Source organism: Dendrobium catenatum, unplaced genomic scaffold, assembly GCF_001605985.2.
Source record: "Dendrobium catenatum unplaced genomic scaffold, ASM160598v2 fragScaff_scaffold_685, whole genome shotgun sequence".
NCBI lineage: Eukaryota > Viridiplantae > Streptophyta > Magnoliopsida > Asparagales > Orchidaceae > Dendrobium > Dendrobium catenatum.
Window position 1 is genome coordinate 80,166 of NW_021319147.1, and position 21,213 is coordinate 101,378.

Below are 21,213 nucleotides of genomic sequence, written 5' to 3' on the forward strand. Positions count from 1 at the left end.
GCTGATAAGACCTTTTATCTCATCATTCGACAGACCGTCTATTTCAAACTGTGAAGGATCAGATGGCCTTTATGCGTGCAGACGTGGATAAGACGCCACAGATTCGACCCGCGCCACCATTGCAATGATTACACGGCGGCGTAATTAGTGCAAATGATTGTCACCGCCGCCGAGGTTTGCATCGCCCAATCAAGCACTAAAATGTATCCAACACCCTGTCGCTACACCATCGTTTCATTTAAAATGATTTTTAATTAATATTTTTAAATCCAAAAAATACATATTTTATATTAAAATTTTAGAATTTAATTTTCTTTAATTTAAAATTAAGATTAATTTAAAATTAAATATAACTTTTAAATTATTTAAAATATGAGATATTTAATATTTAAAATTATTATTTATTTAAAATAAGTACAATTTTTTTTCAATTTTAAAAAGTTTTATTTTATATTGAATTAATTTATTTTAAATATTTTGATATTTTTTATTTATTTTAATTTTTATTTTTAAATTAATTTTTAATAATATCTTAATTTTCTTTAAAAAATTTAAGTTCGAGCTATGTTCCATATATATAATTGATTTTAAAATTATATATTGTAAATTTTGAGAGCTTTGACTGAGAGTTTTAAAATTTTAAGCATATGTTGAGCTTGCTTGAACAGATTTGATGGGGAGTGATGATTAAGCAATGAGTAATTATTTTACTAATTACTCATTGATTAATCTTCCAATTAATTGAATATATTACATGTATAAGATGCACAAATATGCACTTATCCTAGGCTCTAATTTTAAAGACTTGATTGTGATTGTATATGTTTGTATATGTCTTTATTAAGGGTTAGTGACATTGATTTAAACCCACTTAACAAATATGCACTTATCCTTAAGGACAATAACTAATGACACGTCTTAAAAACATAGAATAATTCTAGAAAATATAATACACCTCCTATTGACATAAAATTCCATCTCCGGCCCATGGAAAAATTTCCAACAACTTTAAAAATCATTAAGCCGCTTAATTTATTAACTTAAATTTAAACCCTTAATTAAGCATTTAAACTTCAAAAAAATCTTAAAAAAAATAAATAAAAATAAATAAAAAAATAAAAAATAAAAAACTTCAAAAAAATCTAATAAATAAAATTTAAATCTAACAAAATACATATTATACCTCAAATTGACCAAAATTCAAACCTTAACTTAAGAAAATTAAAACCCCTTTGATTTGACATCAAATTTAAGCTTAATTTAATTTTAATTAGAAAATCAATATTTAATTAATTTAATTAATTAAAAATAATTAAAATTTTCAAAAAATTCCTAAACACTTGGGAATCTCTCATTAGGTCATTCCTGACCTTTGGCGGTGATATCAAGGAGTTTGGAATTTATTTGATTTCAAATCATAAAAGGCCCACATAATTAAATCAATTAAATAATTCAATAAATACTCAAACTTTAAAAAATCATAACTAATTTCAAAAAATTTCAAATTGATCAAACTTAAAGGCATTCAACTCAATAAAATCTAAAATTTATCAAAAATATTAAACCTTCAAAAATCAGTCAAAGTCAAAAATCAACAATCTAGTCAAATTTAAGTCAAAACCACACCCATGATTTGGAGGCCTAGAACACTATCACGCACTGACTGCCTCGCTCATAGTAAAAAAGAAAAAAAATTTGGATCAAGATGAGTTTTAAAATTGCTTCCCTGTTTGTTTTTGAGATAAGTGAAACATATAAGTTGTAGCATTTATTATACTCATTTCAAAATAAAATCAATCACTAGAAAATCGTTATGGAGTAAATTTGAATATCAACACAATTTTTTCCTCAGTATATACCCGATGGGATCGGATTCTAGCATTTCCCTCCTGAGCGTAGACCCGATAATAAGAAGCTTATCAATTAATAGGATTGATCAAACATAGCGAGTGGCAATCCTCAGAATTGCAATTTGGATATTTTACAAAACATTGACAAGGAATATTACCTACCTCAGCGTAACCACAAGATTTCTTTCAATGAACTTAGCACTTGCAACCTTTCCTTGCATAGCTAGAGGCAATTGGATGATGCGTCTTTGATCCCCTGCTTCTATCAGAAGTTCCGTGCCCCCTCTATACTGTATTAAGAAGATGTATATGGAATAAAACAAAGAAAGCAGAGCTTGATACTAGATAAAACCAACCACCATATATTATATATATCCCAGCGTCCAAATTAATCAATCTTTCACAAACCACGAGATAGGAAAGTGGCTCAAATAATTCATGCCATTAAAGAAAATGTATCAGTTATAAACCAGTGAATGATAGTAATCAAAGCAAAGAATGCAAATAGCGAGTTAGATATAAATAGTAAAAACACAAGTGATAGCAAAAGCTCTACCTCTTTTGTGTTCAGGGTAAAAAGACCGTTATTTGAATCCACTGCAGTTTTTCTGGTACAATCTATGATGCTCCGGTAAAGGAAACGAGAGTCCATAAACTAAAACAGGCTAACAAAAGTGATGCTAAAAAGTGGAAAAAAACCTCTAGCAAATGTAGGAACAAAGCCAGAGGCACTAATCCCTCTAAAGAACTCCCAAAGTTGCATTGATGGGACTTCAAGGCATGGCATTCATCCATAGGTGATCTTGGAGGTTCAAGCATAAATTGATCTGGTCAAATTGCAAGCCTAAACTCAAGCATAAGCTAGATCCAATTAAGACGTGACATGCCTAAAAGTCAAACTGGACTCATGGAGCATAAGAGAAATCAAATCCCAGGGGCTTCATAAAAAATGCAAAACCATCTAATTGAAGAGAGAGACGTGTTTTGTAAAGCTATCTATTCAAAGCTTTTTCATCCGCTAAAGGAAGAAGAGAGATTAAACTCTCTCTCTCTCTTATTCTTTCAGATCCATTTGGATTTATCTAGCTTTAATATAATTTATCTACTAATAAAAAAAAGGTTATTGATGAGCTTGTCATATCCCATACTTGTCAACGGTGAATGGCTCATCACGGCGCAGAGTTCTCCGTGAAATCATGACGCATAGCGCACGGCGCGTGCCATTTTGAACACGACGTAAAATAAAACAGAATAATAAGCATATAAAATAAAGTAAATATTACTATATAGGTAGGCATTTTAATGAAGCTCATGACTCTTCAAACTTGCTTGATATATCATGAAGATATTATTAGGATTGATAGAGGAACTTTGATAACTTTGCATTTTAAGTATATTGAGACGATCAAGAAAATACATACAAGTTGCTGCTAATAAAAGTTATAAAATTGAAAAATATACCTTGCCCACACAGATATTTTCCTTCATTTTTAGTCTCAGACTTTGTTTCTTCTACTTAACATTTTCCCTAAGATCTGCTTGTAGTAGATGCATTTTCCCTAAGCTTATAATATAAATAAAAAAAATACAAGTTGATCAAAATCGATTGACCAAAGGACGAAGAAGAAGATTGTAATCTAACAACGACCCTTGACTTCGGAGGAATCAGATGAGTCGACTATCAAAGGAGACGTCAGGATCTCTTAGTTCCATAAGCAACGGACGAATAAAGACGACCGTAATCACCTGGACGAACAAGGAGCAGTGGAAGGAAGGAATACGAGGGACGAACGACAGCCGAAATCACGTGAACGAAGGTAGAATTTCGTGCGGAAACATGGAATCAGGTGCGTTCATGAGGCTTCGGGGCTTCGACTACGTGAGGGTTTGTTCGGCTACAGCTAATAAATCGATAATTAATAACCTAAAATTTATTATTATATTATTTAGAAATTAAAATTATATAAGTATTTAAAAATATTAGGGTTTAGGGTATTTAGAATAAAGGTGATGCACAAAATTGTGTGAATTATAGAGGAATTAAGGTAATTTGGCATACTTTAAAACTATGGGAGAAAGTTATGGAGCATAAGTTACGGCGTGATACTAATGTTTCTCAAAATTAATTTGGCTTCAAGTCGGGTAGGTCTGCTATGGAAGCTATACATTTATTGAGAGATTTGATGGAGAAGTATAGAAATAATAAAGAAGATCTACATATGATATTTATTGAATTAGAGAAAGAATATGATAAAGTTCCAAGAAAAGTGTTATGGAGAGTTCTAGAAAAGAAAGGGGTTAATAATACTTATATTCAAATCATTAAGGATATGTATGCAGGATTTGTTACTTATGTTCAACCACAAGGTGGTTTGATCAAGTATTTTCCTATTTCCGTTGGATTACATCAAGGATCAACTTTAAGCTCATATCTTTTCGTTTTAGTAATGGATATTCTCATTAAACATTTGCAAGAGGATGTACCCCAGTGCATGTTTTTTGCTGATGATATTGAAAGTTCTTGGAGGTTCTTAGACCTCAATGAATTATCCCTAAGTCATACTAATACGGAAGCAATATTATCACTTGATGTGAAAGCTAGTACACTTATCAAAAGTTATAAATATGGTGATTATAATCTAATCAATACAACATAATATCAATCACAGATTTTCAACCAAGCAGTTATAATAAAAAATAAAATGCAGAAAAATAAACTTTTGAAAATGAAATAAAAAAGAACGCAACAAATTTATAGTGGTTCAATCAAACCTTGGCATACGTCCACTCCCCGGAGGAACCCTCCGAGTATTGCACTAAACTTTTAGTGATTCTCCTTTAGCCCCCACAGCTAGGCGGAGAAGCTCTTACAAAATCACTTCCACCTTCCCCGGTGCAGCGAAGTAGGTCTTTTGACACCAAAGAGATCTTTTTCTTCCCAAAACTTCCCTCAAGACAAACATTGAATCCGATGGTACTAAAGTGCAAGCTTGCCAGAGCAACCGTGTGAAATCCCCTCCACACTCCTTCGAATCCTCCTCCAAGGATCTTCCCTCTTAAACTCCACCCTTTCCACTCTTCCTTTCAAGTTATCTCTTCAAGTTTTATCTAGAAGAACGAAGATATAATGACTGTCAAAGACACTTACAAAGTCTTATAAGAAAGCTTAAATAGAGGACTTAAAAAAACCCTAAAAAATGAATATAGCCATCAAAGATCGTACAGTATAATCTCAGAATCGTCCAGTGCGATGTGCAGAATTTGACATGTTAGTACTGTACGATCACCCGTTAGTATTGTACGAACAATTCAATTTGTCTGTTCGTACTGTACGATCATCAGAACGAACATCAATACAAACAATTCATTTTGCATATTGGTGTTGTACGATCATTAATACGAATGACCAATCGTACATTACAATTAGTTCAACTGAAACGCAGTTCGTCCAGGACAAATCATGAGACAACCAAAATCGTCTCTGTTGATCGTACTGTACAATCCAGTTCGTACAGTATGATCAGAATATCAAAATTAAGCAGATTCGATTGACTAATCACGGGATTAAATTAGGCAAAGTTTTAAACATCGTACAATATGATCAAATTCGTCAGTACAATTAGAACAACTTTTCAAATTCAATTTTTTGTCTAATGCAAGCTTTTTAACTATAACAAATCGTTCAGTATGATGTGGTGTTCGTACTGTATGATTAGTTATATTTCAAAAATATTTTTCAAAAAAAAATAAAATATTTTAATTAATTTTTGTAACACCAGATCGTACAGTACGATCTATATCGTACAGTACAATGTATAGAAAAATTAAAATATTTTAAATCATTTTTACTCCCCCTGTGTGTGTATGCACGATCACCAAGCTAACATACATCATTACAGGACTTGACTCAAGAAATTAAAAAAATAAAAAAATGAAAATTATAGACTCATTTAACATAACATATTCTACCCAATCTTGAGCCATGAATCTTCAAAGAATGGTGCATTGTGTACCTGAAATATTAGTCAACACAGAAACAAATATGCACTACAAATACTAGAAGAAATAAAATGGTAATCAATAATATTTGTTATCATCAAAATCATAAACTCGGAAGCCCTAGTTACAACAATCTCCCCCTTTTTGATGATGGTAAATAATATTGGTTGAATTTGCAAACTAAAAAGATTTTCTCGTAAACTCTCACCCACTAAAAGAATTACATTAAAAATAGGGGAAAGCATTTTTTTAATACATAAATTTTAAAGCTAAATAACATAAAATTAAAAAAAAAATAAAACATAAATACAACCAACCACAATACATTTTTTCCCTTTGACATTATCAAAAAGAATGGATAAAATAACACTTAAAATTAAAATAAATGTGGAAGAAAATAACAACATAATAAAAAATGAAAACATGAAATTCTGCATAAAATATAATAAAAATTAAATACACAAAACAGATAAACAAACATACAAAACAAATAAACAAAACACATAAAACCAATATGCACTACAAATACTAGGAGAAATGAAGAGGTAATCAATAATATTTATTATCATCAAAATCTTAAACTCGAAAGCCCGAGTTACAACATATATACTTCTTGTTGATAAGACTAGAGAGGGAGTTAAAGGTAAACTTAAATTATGGAGGTCAACCTCAGAGTCTAAATGTTTTTGTTTGAGTATATCTAAAATCGAATATATGGAATGTAATTTTAGTAGTAATAGATCTAGTGGCGGATTGTGACTTTGGACGATCAAGTCATTAAGAAGAGTACATGTTTCAAAAATCTTGAGTCTATTTCTCATAGTTATGGTGAACTAGATGGGTACATTATTATTAGAATTGAAGTTGGATGGTTGAAGTGGAAGAATGTATCGGGCTTGTTGTGGATAGAAAAGTCCCCCTCAAACTTAAGGGAAAATTCTATAAGATGGTTATGAGACCTGCAATGCTTTATGGTGCAGAATATTGGCCATTAAAAGAGAAGCATAAAATTAAGTTAAGTGTTGCAGAGATGAGGATGTTCAAGTGGATGAGTGGCTTTAAGTGAAAGAAAATATTAGAGAAAGTTTGGTCACATAAAATGATGGTCTTTCGATGACCCGATTAGAAGTGTAAATGTATTAGATTTGGCTTATGTTAAGAAAGGTGGAGGTAGACCTAAAAAGACTTGGTTAAAAAATATTAGAAATGACATTTCTTTATTAGATTTAAATGAGAATTAAAACTCGTGTTTATTGTATAGCGGTCAAAGATAGATCATGATCTGAGTGATGTAGGATGTTTGTTATGAAAATATTTTGGAGTTGTAGTTGCTCTGTACGTTGTATATATCTTATAAATGGAATATCCAGAATGCTTCATATTAATAGTGGAATGTGATGAATTTCATCATGAATATTATTGGAATTGTTATGAACTTAAAAATGTAAGAAGAATTATATATTTTTCTTATTTCTTATCATTGATCCAGATCCTTAGCTTTAGTCCAATAATCTGTGGTCAGAAAGTATAATATTTTTGTTTTTCAGTATTTCCCAAATCTTTATATCTATAATTACCGATTAAAATAGGCATCGAAGCATTCGTTTCCATCATGATTTGGTTTACGTTTTTTTATGCTGTGCAAATTCACCTATGCCCAGGAAACTGCAATCATTTTTCTACCTTCAAGGCTTGACATTCTAGTTGTTGGATCATTCAAAGATTAGACAATGCTTATCCAAAATCAGAAGTTTTGCGCCATTAAAATGAAATTCTTGCTGGAAACACACCTATAGTGTTGCACCCATACAATATACCGCTTGCTGGTCCTAATAAAACGTCATTGGATTGTCCATTCAACTCAATTTAATAAGCGTTCTCCATTCCACATGCGAAACCTGAGGGTTTTATCATAGTGATAACAATTCAAGCAACAAAGTGGATTATAAGCTAAAAGTTTTAACTTTTCACGGGAAAGTAGAACTTAAAAATGAATGAAGGCTTTATTAGAATCATTGTAATATCCTTTTTTCATGGTCACTAAATACAATATTTTTAATTTATATCCTCCTCATCATTAGCCTTATTCCAACTACTTGATGTTAACTTATTTAATACGCACTTATTGCATTGAGTGTTGCATAATATATCAATACTATTTTGCGCATATATTTGACATTCAATGAGAGATCCCAGGAGTCAATGCAGAATGGATAGCATTTTTTTTTAATCCTCCTATATGCTATTTCTCCATTTAAGATCTCTACAAATCTGTAATTTAGCTTGCGCTAATGTCTCATTAATGATTGGTGGCAATTAATTTTCAAGCTAATTATGCTTCAAAAATATATTTGTTAACAATAATATGCTTATTGAAAGCACTGCCTAATGGAGTACCTTAATGCTTCGTAAACTAATTGATGTAGAACGAAAAGGAGGATTTTCTAAGGAGAGGATCCCCTCTCCAAAAATCTGACAGCAAGCCTAGGTGAGGCCCAAACTTCCTCTCCTATATTCTAAAAACAATTTCAGAATTTTCAACAAAGAATTCTAAGAGGAGTTCTCATATTTCTAACAAAAAAACCTGAGATAAATTCTCAGCTTTTAGTAGACTAGGTTGTGGAGAAAATTGAGAAAAAATTGTCAGCCTAAATGCCAAGCTACAGGTTCTGCACTAGAAAATTTTGTCTAGAGCCAATAGGAAAGAGGGGGGCGGTGAGAGAGAGCTAGGCCAGCGGGATTTGAATCAAGGAAAATATTTTAGAAGAATTTATTCCAGCAAGGAGCCACGGGCTCATATTTCCTAATTCTCATATCTAGTATTAGGAAATAAAATTAGAGCCTAGGTATGAAGGAAAATTCGGCTCAGGGAAAATTATGGGGATTTCAAATTATTTCCTAAGTGAGAGATTAGATTAGGAAATAATTTCGGCTAGGCTGAAGTTAAGTGGAATTCATGGCATTTAATTCCTAATGAGCCGAATTTTCCTTCATACCTAGGCTCTAATTTTATTTCCTAATACTAGATATGAGAATTAGGAAATATGAGCCCGTGGCTCCTTGCTGGAATAAATTCTTCTAAAATATTTTCCTTGATTCAAATCCCGTTGGCCTAGCTCTCTCTCACCCCCCCCCCCCTCTTTCCTACTGGCTCTAGACAAAATTTTCTAGTGCAGAACCTGTAGCTTGGCAAATTTTTTCTCAGTTTTCTCCACAACCTAGTCTACTAAAAGTTGAGAATTTGTCTCAGGTTTTTTTGTTAGAAATCTGAGAACTCCTCTTAGAATTCTTTGTTGAGAATTCTGAAATTGTTTTCAGAATATAGGAGAGGAAGTTTGGGCCTCACCTAGGCTTGCTATCAGATTTTTGGAGAGGGGATACTCTCCTTAGCAAACCCTCCTTTTCGTTCTACATCACTAATATACTAAGGGTTAGTTTGGAACAGTTTTTTTAATGCTTCTTAAATTAGCTTTCTAGTATAAAAATTTTAATTTTTTTAATTAAAAAGCTGTTTTAAGCTGTAAAAAAGTTGTCTCAAATGAAGCTTAAGTATCTCATATCACAGCAACTTTCTCCTCAGAAAATGACATTAATCAACAAACACATTATACCATTAAGTCTAGGAGGAGAAACTACAAAATGATGAAAAAAAGAGAAAATATTTTGCTTATAAATTGCTTTAAAGAACAGTACATGGCAAATCAATCGTGTAATAGGACAATTTAATTGGTGCTTTTAATCAGTCAAAAAGTAACACTAAAGAGCGAAAAGTTTACCTGGTACAAATTGATATCAGACTTGTCGAAGCCAGGAAGGAAAAGGGTAACAGACTTTTGTTTGCGATCAAATAAAACTGATGAAGGAAGAGAAATAGTACTGCCAAGAAGTAGGTGGCTTGCATCTTTCCTGAAAGATTTGAGGGTTACATCCCAATCTAAAGAGGAATACGAGGAAATATATGGAAGCAGTGCAAAACACAAAGGAGATATTTTCTCCGTGGTTTCCTGCGTGGCAGAGGAAAACTTTTGAGCAAAGCCAAATGCACCATAAATTTTGGTCCCAGCTTGTATTGCACAACCCCAATAGCGTAAAGCAGATATGACTGACAACGGCCTGATTGGGTCCATTAAAAGGTAGCATCTAAACCTTGAAGAGTCACAAAAATATGCAGAAGCTTCCTGCATTATTTAGTCCTATTCAAACATTAATTCTAAAGCTTAACAAAAGAATATGTATTCATCCAAAAAAAAAAGAACTATACACAAAAATAGACCTCTAGGATTTGTTCAATCCCATTCCATATATCAGCACTTGTTTTGCCTTCAACAGACCCTGAATTAGGCATAGCGGATTCATAGAATAGCCTCAAGAACGAGGGTGCAGTCAGTCTTCCAATGTCTGTCTTCTCAGCCAGGTTCCGAATATATTTTAGATAACATCTGCAACGTCAAAATATCCTTAAGCTAAGAAGGTTCCATGCATGGTTCCCACAAACATTAAACCCTACCTTACTCTTTCAGTTGCACCAACCAATCGCAATGTATCCTCAGAACTGCTACCATCGTATATAACAATATCAAACTTTTTCTTTGAGTAATTCCTCCCACTTCCAAGAACATTTCCATATTTAAGAAGTGCTAATGATGAAAAAATAGAATCCATCCCTGGAAGGACACCAAGTTCTTCTCCTACTACCTATTACATGGACGAATCAATTCATGTTTGAAGTTTTGCTAGGTAAGGACGGCAAAAGGACATAAAAGACATTGAAATACACAAGCGCAGTCAACTAAAACTTCAAAAACCTCTACTTATCTTCACTTTCTTCACCCTTAACCATCTTCAAAAACAAAGCCTAAATGAGGAAGCTAGAAAAATCTTTGCGTGACTAACATAAATCCAATGCTTGCATACCCACCCCTTCAAGAATTCCTTGAGTTAAATTCATACGAACATCTACCTTCTTCACCCGATCAAGAGGTTCAAGAAGCATCTGCAGTTTTTAGAAGAAAAAAATTCCTGATAATCACCATCTACTATTTCATGCATAATATCAACTATGCTGACCAGTTAAAACATATAGAAAATATCATATTACCTTACTGGTTTGCAATTGAACAGCATATAGATTCTCAGAAATCATGGTAGGAGAATTTCCGATTGTGCAACCCATCAGCTGCTTAATCGTAATATCTTGTGAATGAATTACCAAACAAGTTTGCAGTCCTTCCCTAGCAAACAACTTACAATCCAAAAGCGAAATATAATGAATCATTCCAAGGCTGTGTATCACGATTAAAGCTGAAAAAATATGATTAAATACAAGGAAAAAACTTCATATAAGTGACATGAATCAAGCTCAAACATAATGTGTTGTAATAGATAAAGTATATGTTGAAGGATCATGGGACCCACAAATCAATTAATCTTGATAGGAATCTTTGAGCATGCAGATTATGGGTTCTAACAGTTGGATCGATCCTCTCATGATCCTTAGATTGCAATATGTGTGTCACATCTTCATATTCTAGCAGTCGACCCCCCTTGGGGATGATTTTCCTTTGTTTTAAATTGTTTTGATTTATTTCCATTATAAGTTTTTTGAAGAAATCAATAAATACTTATACACTTTGTATAGAATTAAGAAATAAAATTGAAAGTAACTTTTTCTACTTTTTTTAAATGGTATCAGAGCAAGACTAAGGTTTTTGTGTTCCAACCTATATTCTTTTTTCTCCCTAATTGTCAAGATGCGTCATTCTCTTCATTATAGTTGGTTTCTTTAACTTTCATTCCAAGAAGTCAACCATCATGAATAATAAAAATCAGACTAAAGGAGAGATTCAAGGGCTACAAACCTCCCATCACATGAATGAGAGAAATCTGAATAGTCTTGAATGAGAGAAATCTGAATAGTCTTAAATTGTGAACGTCTTTCTAAAAGAAAAGAGAAAGATCCATCATCTTAAGAATTTTCCTTCAGAGGCGAAAGACCTAAAATTTATACTTTAAGTTGAAACAGATTTCATGATCATGATATGGTCATAAAATATCATGGTACTTCATATCAATAGGTCACATATATTCCTCTCAACCAAAAAAAGTTTGGAACACCATCAAACAAATGTACTCAAAAGTGAAGGATGTTACCATCATATAAGAGATCAAAATTAGGATTTCAACAACCAGGCAAAGTACCATTCAAGTTATTGAATACTTTAATATAGTAAAGGTTTATTATTTTGAATTGTATTATTATCGAGATCTCAAGATAATATGCTGTGATGATGCGGAAATTTTCAAGAAAGAGAAAGGTATTTTAATTCTTTGAAGGACTCAATAAAAACTTCGATCAAATTCATGTCAAAATCTTAAACAGAGTAAATCTAACATCATTACATGAGATTTTTTTTCTCTCACACAAGTCGAAGAAGATTCATGTAGTTGGCTCCAGTGGCGGAGCCAGAAAGTTTATTCGGGGGGCCTAAATTAAACACTACAGAAAAATCACCCGTTACTAATAGAATTTTCCGACGGTCACCGATGGTCAATTTTCTGACAGTATGCCATCTCATCTGGAATTTGAGAATATATTAATATAGTTCCGTTTGTCGTCTCATTACTAGAGCCAAGAGGAACTATAAGATCAAAATTAAGAATGCAAATAACATGGCGAGAGAGGACCGAAAGGAAAAATGAAAGCCGTGTTCGAGATTGTGAGTTGCGATAGAGGAGCAAAGGGGAAAACGAAGCAGATAGTTTGGGTCGAGGGAAAGAAAGCCATTTGGGAGCAATCTCCGTATGGGCATGTAATATGATATTGTTGCCAGAGTAAAAAATTTTCTAAGAAAGTTATTGTGAAAATTAGTATGATTACTATTCCGAACAAAGTCTAAAGCATATTCTTACATGTTAAATTAGGGAATTGTTAGGTCTTATTTTTTATAAAAATAATGCTTATTTTTTTATGTAAATTGCTTTAAAATGAGTGCAAAACATAAAAAATTCAATTAAAATGTATATTACACATATCTCAAATTAAATACAATACTTTTAAGATCCATTTTGACGAAAAAAATCAATAAATTCTGTAACTATTTTTTTATGAATATACTGCATGTAGTAAAAATGGTGAATGAATAATTATGCCTCAATCTCTTACTTTTCTTATAAAAAAATTTGCTTTAGGTTTTATATGACACATAGTCAAGAAAAAAAAAATAAGGCCCCTCAAAAAAAAAAAAAAAAGGGCCCCCCCCCCCCACGCCTATGGCCGGCCTCACATAGTGGGATAAAGGCTTGTTGTTGTTATTGTTGTATACAAGTCGAAGAAGAATATTAAGTTAAGTGTTGCAGAGATGAGGATGCAGGTGGATGACTGGCTTCACTCTTAAAGATAGAATGTGAAACAAGTATATATAGGAAAAGATTGGAGTAGCTCCAATGGCAAATCACATTAGAGAGATTTGTCTTAGATGGTTTGGTCACATAAAACGTTAGCCTTCCGAGGACCCAGTTAAGAGAGTAGATGTATTAGATTTGGCATATGTTAAGAAAGGTAGAGATAGACTAGGACTGCAAGCGAACCAAGTATTCGACGAGCTACTCGATGCTCGGTTCGAGTAAAGCTCGTTTGTGATCGTTTAACTAACTAAACAAACAAACTTGAACAACATTTTAAATACTCGATCCTTAAATAAACAAGCTTGAACACTAATGTGTTCGGTTCATTTATGTTCACGAACAACATCATTTGAAGTTCGTGAACAAGCTCGACATTAAGCTCGCTAAAAAGCTCGAATGGAGAGAAATGCAACAGGTAAGCTTCATTTAAGAATATATTCATATAGATTAATCATATTTTTATTTTAAATAGACAATTGCTTTTACTATAAATTTAATTTTCTGAACAAAAGACATTTCACATTTATCCGTGTTTGTTAGATTGTTTGTTTAAGATGTTCATGAACAAATTTAATATTTGTTTGTTCAATAGATTGTTTGTTAAATTTGTTCACGAACATAGCTAGTTAAGGCTTGTTTGTTTAAAGCTCGATAAGCATTAAACTAACTGAACATGAACCGAACACGAACCAAACATGAATACCCTTAAATTAAATGAATCAAACATGAACACAAACAATAAAGCTCGAATCAAACACGAACTAAACTTGAACAAGCTAATGATAAACGAACTCAAACATGAACACTCACATACTCGGCTTGGGTCGGTTCGTTTGCAGCCCTAAGATAGAGCTAAAAAAACTTGGTTATAAAATATTAGAAATGACCTTTATTTATTAGATTTAAATAAGAATTTGACTCTTAACATGACACAATGAAGAAAAATGATTCATGTAGTCTACCATACGTAGTGGGATAAAGGCTTGATGTTGTTGTTGTTGTTGTATACAAGTCGAAGAAGAAAGGACAGTAATGCTTAATGCTTCGATCTCCTAAAAATCTATCATGTAATCACCGAATCTCAGCATAAGGGACTTATTGCTACTGACCCTTAAAGAATGTTTTTGTCATTCTTTAATTCTATGATGCAATTACTATAAGAAGAAATAAAACATTAAAAATAATATTGAAATCTACACGAAAAGCACCTAAGTTATGGTATAAATAAAGGTCACCCAAAAGGATAGGCTTGTCATATCGAATCAACAGGTCTCAATTTAGACGAAATTGGCAAACTCAGAAACTTCTTTAACTCCCAATAAAGGTTTATTGGTTTTCATCTTCATAGCCACTTTCTCTTTCTCTATTTTCTTTCTATCTTTTCTTTCTCAACTTTATTCTGAGTAGAAATCTTGTCTCAGTTGGCGAAAGTACTCCGCCAATATCCTAAAATTTCATGGAGTCGGATCGTCGGGTCGTCAGGCCGCTACAAGGCTGCACATATTGGAGTCCGGATGTAGCTCGTGAAAGGGCATATATTTTTAAACAAGCATATATTTTAAACAAGTACAGAGCCAATGTAGTGAGAAGTACCACAGTAACGAGCATATATTTTTAAACCTCTTATAATGACAAAAGGATAGATTAGTTTATCAAGTATTAATTAATGTTTAAATGAAAAAGAAGAGAACTAAATCAGATTAGATGTAGCTCGTGAAAGGGCATAAAGAATATAGATAAAACGTGAACCAACAGAAAGAAGAAAAAGCACCACGAGATGATACCTTGGCCGCGAGAACAGCGGCAGTGCTCTTGCCAGAGCCTCCCTTACCGAGGAATGTGACTATTTTTGTGTGCTTCTGAAAAGACTCCCCCGAATCCGCCATGGAAGCTTGGATTCTCCATCCACTATATCTTTTCATTAGGATCCGAGGATCAGTGGTAGGTTTAGGGTTCGTGGAAAAGAGCCATTGGGCGGAGCTTGGACTGAGAGCTGATAACTCCATATTGATGTCGATTGGTCAACTTAGAATTTGCGTGTTATCTTCCTTATGTCAGGATTTTTCTGCTGATGCTTGTTCTTTCTTGAAATTTTATTAAAATTATATTGGATATCCTATTAAAATTACTTATAATGTCCTGCTAGAATTTTAAATGGGGAACTTTTGAAAGTTAAATTTAGGATAACGTTAACTTCAATCTCATCAAATTTAAAGTTGATTTGGACGTCTGAATAAGGCAAATCCAACTAAACTAAAAGTGATCCAATCCAAATCTAAATGAGCTCAACTCAAACACTTAAAATATAATTGAAAACTTCAAACACTTAAAATATAATTGAAAACTTCAAACACTAATTAGATAGACAAATAATTTCCAAATTCTCAAATTGAACGGTTCGATGAGAAGATTCGAGCGAACACAAAATCACTCAAATCTAGTATCATCAAGGTGCTTAAATATTGAATAAATATTTTATGATGAGGAGAAGCGATATGAATCATATAATAGAGGTCTCTTCTTATATTTCACTTCCCTGCATGCTTACAGTCAAATTCAGCATACTTATAGTCAAATTCAACATGCTTATAGTCAATTCCATTAAGGTCTCTTCTTATATTTCACTTCCCTGCATTATATTTATTTAATAATTAATCTCCTTATGTATCCTTTTTTGTTTACAAGCTCAACAGTATTCATCCAATACATTTGCAATCTGAATAAGTACTACTGTGTTAGGTCTCTATGGTAACACTCTCAATAGTCATCGCATTGCTAATGGTTTCATTGTCAGGGCTAAGTTGGGTGAAAATTTCGCTTTTATCCTTTTCTAGACAAAGTCAATAAGAGCTTCTAAATTTAGCTTAATTTTGAGTTAATTATTCTTCAATTCTCTAACTATAGCAAAAAAGTTTTTACAAATGACTCAAAGAGGTCATGGACTAACTACATGAAGGCATGGCCTTGCTTTGGTTCTTTCCTCCATGCACCTCCATGGCTTCCAAAACTCGACCACCACACTTCAATAACCAAAATTTGATCTAATCAATTTTTTTTTCAAGAGTTATTATAAGTTCAAATCACAAATCGCCTTTGACATAACATATACATTGCAATGTTTTGATTATACTAGTTTTTCATATATTTTTTTGATATTGGTGTAAATCTTTAAGAAATCGACATATATATATCGGTACAAGTAGAAGTTTTGAGACCATCATGTGTTCATTTTGCAAACCAATTTAACCAAAATTTTCTAAATAAAATTGACTATTTTATGAAAAAAATTTACAATTTTTGGAGCTCCAAAATAATTTATATGAATTTTATATTAAAATTTAATTAAATTATATAATTAATTAAAATGCCAAAACGCGAATAAAAACACACATATCAAAATTTCACATTTTTGTATAGCGACTAATGACAGAAAGCCAATGAATCAAGAATGCACAATTTCAGAAAATCACAAAATTAACAGAGATCGTGTAAAACGTCATTTCAAGACTTTTCTTGTATTGAAGCAATATTTTTCAACAACCAGATAATTTACTATTCGATAAAAACTCCACAGACTTCAAAATACCCGGTGAAAAACTTTTAAAAAATACTCAAAACGTGCAAAATTACAATCTCTACAACATACCAAAAGTTACGCTATAAAAATTTTACCGGTGCAAAATTATACCCGTTTTTTGCTAACGGAAACAAAATCTTAAACAGAAAATTCGTCAAAAATTAAATTTCTGAAAATTGAGAAAGGCATAATGTGTCTTACCTCGAGTCGGTCAACTCTCCCAACTGCGACGAAGGACGAAAACAGACCGAAGATGCCCAAAATTCGAATTTCCTCTTCTTTCCTTCGTTTCTCTCTCTCCTGCCCTTCTCTCTCTTCAAAAAAATCACTATTCAGACAGGGACGGATCCAGCTCCTTTTTTTAGGGTGGGCAAAAAAAAAATTTTAAGGGATGGGCAAAGATGCTTAGGATTGATAAAATTAGGACAAAAAAATTGTTTTAGGAGGGGCAAAATGTGCAAAATATCCAAAATATTCTAAAAAATTCCCTCTAAATATTTTAAAAAAATTTTTTGAGGGTGGGCAAATGCCCCTCCTAAAACATATTTATAGAATGGTTAGACAAAAACTATAAATATGGTATAATTGTGATACCCAAAAAATAACTTAGTGGAACTTAGGCCAATGTGGATCCGCCTATGTATTCAGATATTTATCAAACTCGATCGTCTGGACGATATGCCCCAATTGTCCCAGGATGATCTCTTCTGGACTCCAATCGTTCATATGAAAACTGCTTACGTCCCTGGACGGTGCCCTCGGGTTGCCTTCGTACGAACGATAATTATGATCATCCTGGGGTGATTCTCTCTGTCACCAAGCTCTCAACTATTCATCCCGGACGAACTTCCCTTCGTTCGGACGAACCTGAAAGGAAAACTTAACATGAAAGAAAACTGGCTTTCACATTTTAATAGGATATCATTAAGAAATTTAATTAACCAACCCAAAAAATAAACCACAAATTTAGGGGTTGATTTTTTCTAAAAATCAGAATTAATTATATAAAAATCATAACAAATAAAAATAAATTGCAATCAACTCTAAATTAATCCTTTAATCAACAAAAATTAAATTCAATCCTCAATTTTAACTAAAATTAACTATAAAAATTTTTAATTTAAAATTAAACCTTAATTAAAATCAAAGCATAAAAAATTTAATCCTCCTTATGCATGTATGGCTTTACTGTTCAATAGAGCTATCTAATTTCTTTTTAAGTAATGAAATCAAATATTAGCGAAAGTAAATTCTATTGATCAAAACATTCATATGTATCTCTATTCATTTTTTCAAAATTATATATAATACTAAAAAATCATATAAATGTGATCTATCATTTTAGTATTCAGTATAACATAATAAGTATAGATATAAAAAATTGAATAATAATAAACTTGGAGAAATTGATAAACCTCACACTTCTGATCATATGTCATAACCTGAAATCATTTAAACCATATATAATAAGCTAAATAGCTGAGCAGGTCACCAAATTCTATAATTGAACCAAAACACAGTAAAAATTAGTATGCATGTCTAATCAGTTCAACATAAATAATAGTTATATGATCATAAACCAATACATAAATAGTAAAACTCACATAAAGTAGTAGTGGAGTACATAAATAGTAAAATAGTATGGTACGGGAAACTATAAAGCAATATATTGTGAAAACCAATAAACTATTATATGTATCGAAACCATAAAATAATCATCATATCAATACTATCAATCAATAAAAATCAGAAATTAATCATTTATATTAGTAAAACTAAAGCATCGGTAAAGGCTATTGTAAATCTATCAATGTAGTAAACTGTGAGTAGTAATATCAATATAGTTAACTAATAACAGTAATCACATTCTACACCAAGTGTATCATCGTAATCACATGCTTAGTACATCATATAATTAGTCAATAAATAAATAATATAGTGAATTAATAATAGTAGTATCAATAGTAATAGTATACTAGTAGTAATATTAGTATCAGTATCAGTGATAATATCAGCATTGTATCAGTATTAGTAAACCCATAGTAGTAACAATAAATCCATAGAGTGATAATAAATCAATAAACATTGAACAGTAAAGCCATATAGTAGTTGTCTCCTAGGATATGGAGGTACAAATCATGCCTTGAATGTCTCCATAAACCCCTCTCTAGTAATCAGGGTATTTACACAACCATGAAACTTCTCCTTCTATTGTCCAAGCTACTAATGCTTTGCCTCATCATCTAATAGAAATGAAACTAATGTAACTCTCCTCTTAGGAGGATAATGTATCTCATGTAGAGTCTTCTCTATTCTAATTAATTAATCCTTTGCCGCTCTAGGCTCAACAACACCTAAAAGTTTGAGAGACTGCAGATTGGAACTACCTCAAAACTAATCACTGGAGTTGTACCTTAAACTTGAGTTGTCTGATTAGAGCTCTAACCATTAGTCATACATGGATCTAGCTAATCCATCTCAGAAGCACTTAACATAACTATATGTGACACATGCACATGAAAAATAAACAAAATAAGCACAAAAAATGCCCAAAATTATCTCACTCTTCTATAGATTCAATCCCATGGCTCATTTACAATTTGTTTTGCAACCTATTCTCTGATACCAAAATGTTTGTCACAACTTGACCTAATATGACCCAATACCACGTAGGTCATACCATGCCCAATCACGATAAGAACAAAAAATTAACTCCAAGATCCAATTGGAGAAGTGATGAAAAAATTACACTTCCAAATTAAACACATTAAAGAGCCACTATAGAATATAAAATTAAAAAAACTATATCTCAAAAATGGATTTTATTATATCATCCAATATATATATATATATATATAATACAAGGTCTATCTATAATAACGTTTGATAATAGAGAGAACAACAATATAAAAGCTAAGCCTACAAAACTGAGATAGCCAAAATATATCTACAATACAAATTAGAGCATGCTATCAACTACTCAGCTTACTCCTTACCTTTTCCCCAACCTGAAAAGGAAGCAAAAGTATGAGTGAGCTAACATAGTTCAGTAGGATATCATAGTTTAAAACATAAATCAATAGCTCAAACCAAAATGATTGAAAATATTGTTCTCAAATTAAAAGGACCGAAAACACTGCTTATATTTGATACAAAACACATGCAAACCTTCACATGCACGCAAAACACTCTCAAACATGATTAAAAGAGTTCAAATACAGAGAGTTAATTGGTTACCTGACGTTTAGCCGAGTCGGACTGGTATGAATTGAACTCTAAATATGGAGGTCTCATACTAAGGGTAGTAATAGAGTTCAAATTCTACTTTAAGCAAGTTGGAGTGATCATTACAAGTTCCATCCAAGCCCTAAGTTCAATTCCATGTTCAAACTTTGCTTATATAACATTTATGATTTTTTAATTTAACTCTTAATTTATATTTTATTCTTTTAATTTTATCTTATAAGTTTTTAAAGAGCTACATTTGATTATTCCCTATGAGTTTGCTTAGTCATGTTTGCTACAACCTCCCACATTTTCATTTTGTAGTCAAAGTTTATGGGGAGTTTGAGTTTGTCCATCATGCTTTAAAAAATTGGTATAATTTGTGTCATGAGACACTACGATAAGGGGTCTTCATACCTACTACACTTAAAAAAAGCATGCATATGCCTTCATTACCTACATAAGAAATATGCAAGATTGATATATTCTATTGTAATAATGGGCATAAGTACTTAAGTATGAATATTCTCATCTTGCTCAAACAATGTGCATTGGTACATAGATTTCAAAATTCCTCAATGCATTGAAAAAATACTGAACTGTACTTACTTTTAAGGCTTTTGCTTTATATATTGTGCCAAGTGATCGATGATAATGCAAGATGACAAAGAACTTGTAAGAATGAATACCCACATCTCTCTCTCCCCCTCTCCCTCTTCCACTCCCCCATCTCTCTCTCTCTCTCTCTCTCTGTTAGATCCAAATGTATGTGCCGATGATACATGATCCTACTAGCAAGCAATATTAATTAACAAAGAACTTGAGAAGATTGTTACTATTGCATGTTGTGGGTTGCAAACACAAAATTAACAAAAAGAGGAGGCTCACATGATATTTTGGTAGAGAGAAGAAAGAGGGAGATGGTATGAGGTTGAGACAAAGGCATGTGAAGATGGAGGCAAGAAGAGAGGCAATGATGTACAATAACCAATAAGATTGTCATCACCCAATAAAAATTGAAGATGTGTGTGTGTGTGTGTGTGTGTGTGAGAGAGAGAGAGAGAGAGAGAGAGAGAGAGAGAGAGAGAGAGAGAGAGAGAGGTTGAAGGTTCAAATGTGTGGTCACATTCTATTTTTTTAGGGTGACAGAGCATGAGA

The 21,213-nt window shown here is 32.3% G+C and overlaps 1 protein-coding gene across 1 annotated transcript; it reads right to left on the reverse strand.

The window, feature by feature from the left end:
- Positions 1 to 1,780: 1,780 nt before the first annotated feature.
- Positions 1,781 to 15,332, reverse strand: LOC110109091 (uncharacterized protein At1g26090, chloroplastic). The gene is made up of 7 exons (XM_020840005.2): positions 15,038 to 15,332; positions 10,948 to 11,091; positions 10,768 to 10,842; positions 10,357 to 10,544; positions 10,123 to 10,288; positions 9,626 to 10,027; positions 1,781 to 2,140 (listed from the first exon to the last, which is right to left on the reverse strand). The coding sequence occupies exons 1-7, from the start codon at positions 15,257 to 15,259 to the stop codon at positions 2,009 to 2,011; spliced, it is 1,329 nt and encodes a 442-aa protein (XP_020695664.1). The 5' UTR covers positions 15,260 to 15,332; the 3' UTR covers positions 1,781 to 2,008.
- Between the last annotated feature and the right edge of the window lie 5,881 nt (positions 15,333 to 21,213).

Excerpts from the sequence above, each read along its gene's own strand:
- LOC110109091 (XM_020840005.2), bottom strand. The coding sequence starts at position 15,259 with ATGGAGTTATCAGCTCTCAGTCCAAGCTCCGCCCAATGGCTCTTTTCC. Across the intron at positions 11,092-15,037 it reads CCGCTGTTCTCGCGGCCAAG|TTGTTTGCTAGGGAAGGACT; the intron begins GTATCATCTCGT and ends TTGGATTGTAAG. Across the intron at positions 10,289-10,356 it reads GGTGCAACTGAAAGAGTAAG|ATGTTATCTAAAATATATTC; the intron begins GTAGGGTTTAAT and ends TTGACGTTGCAG.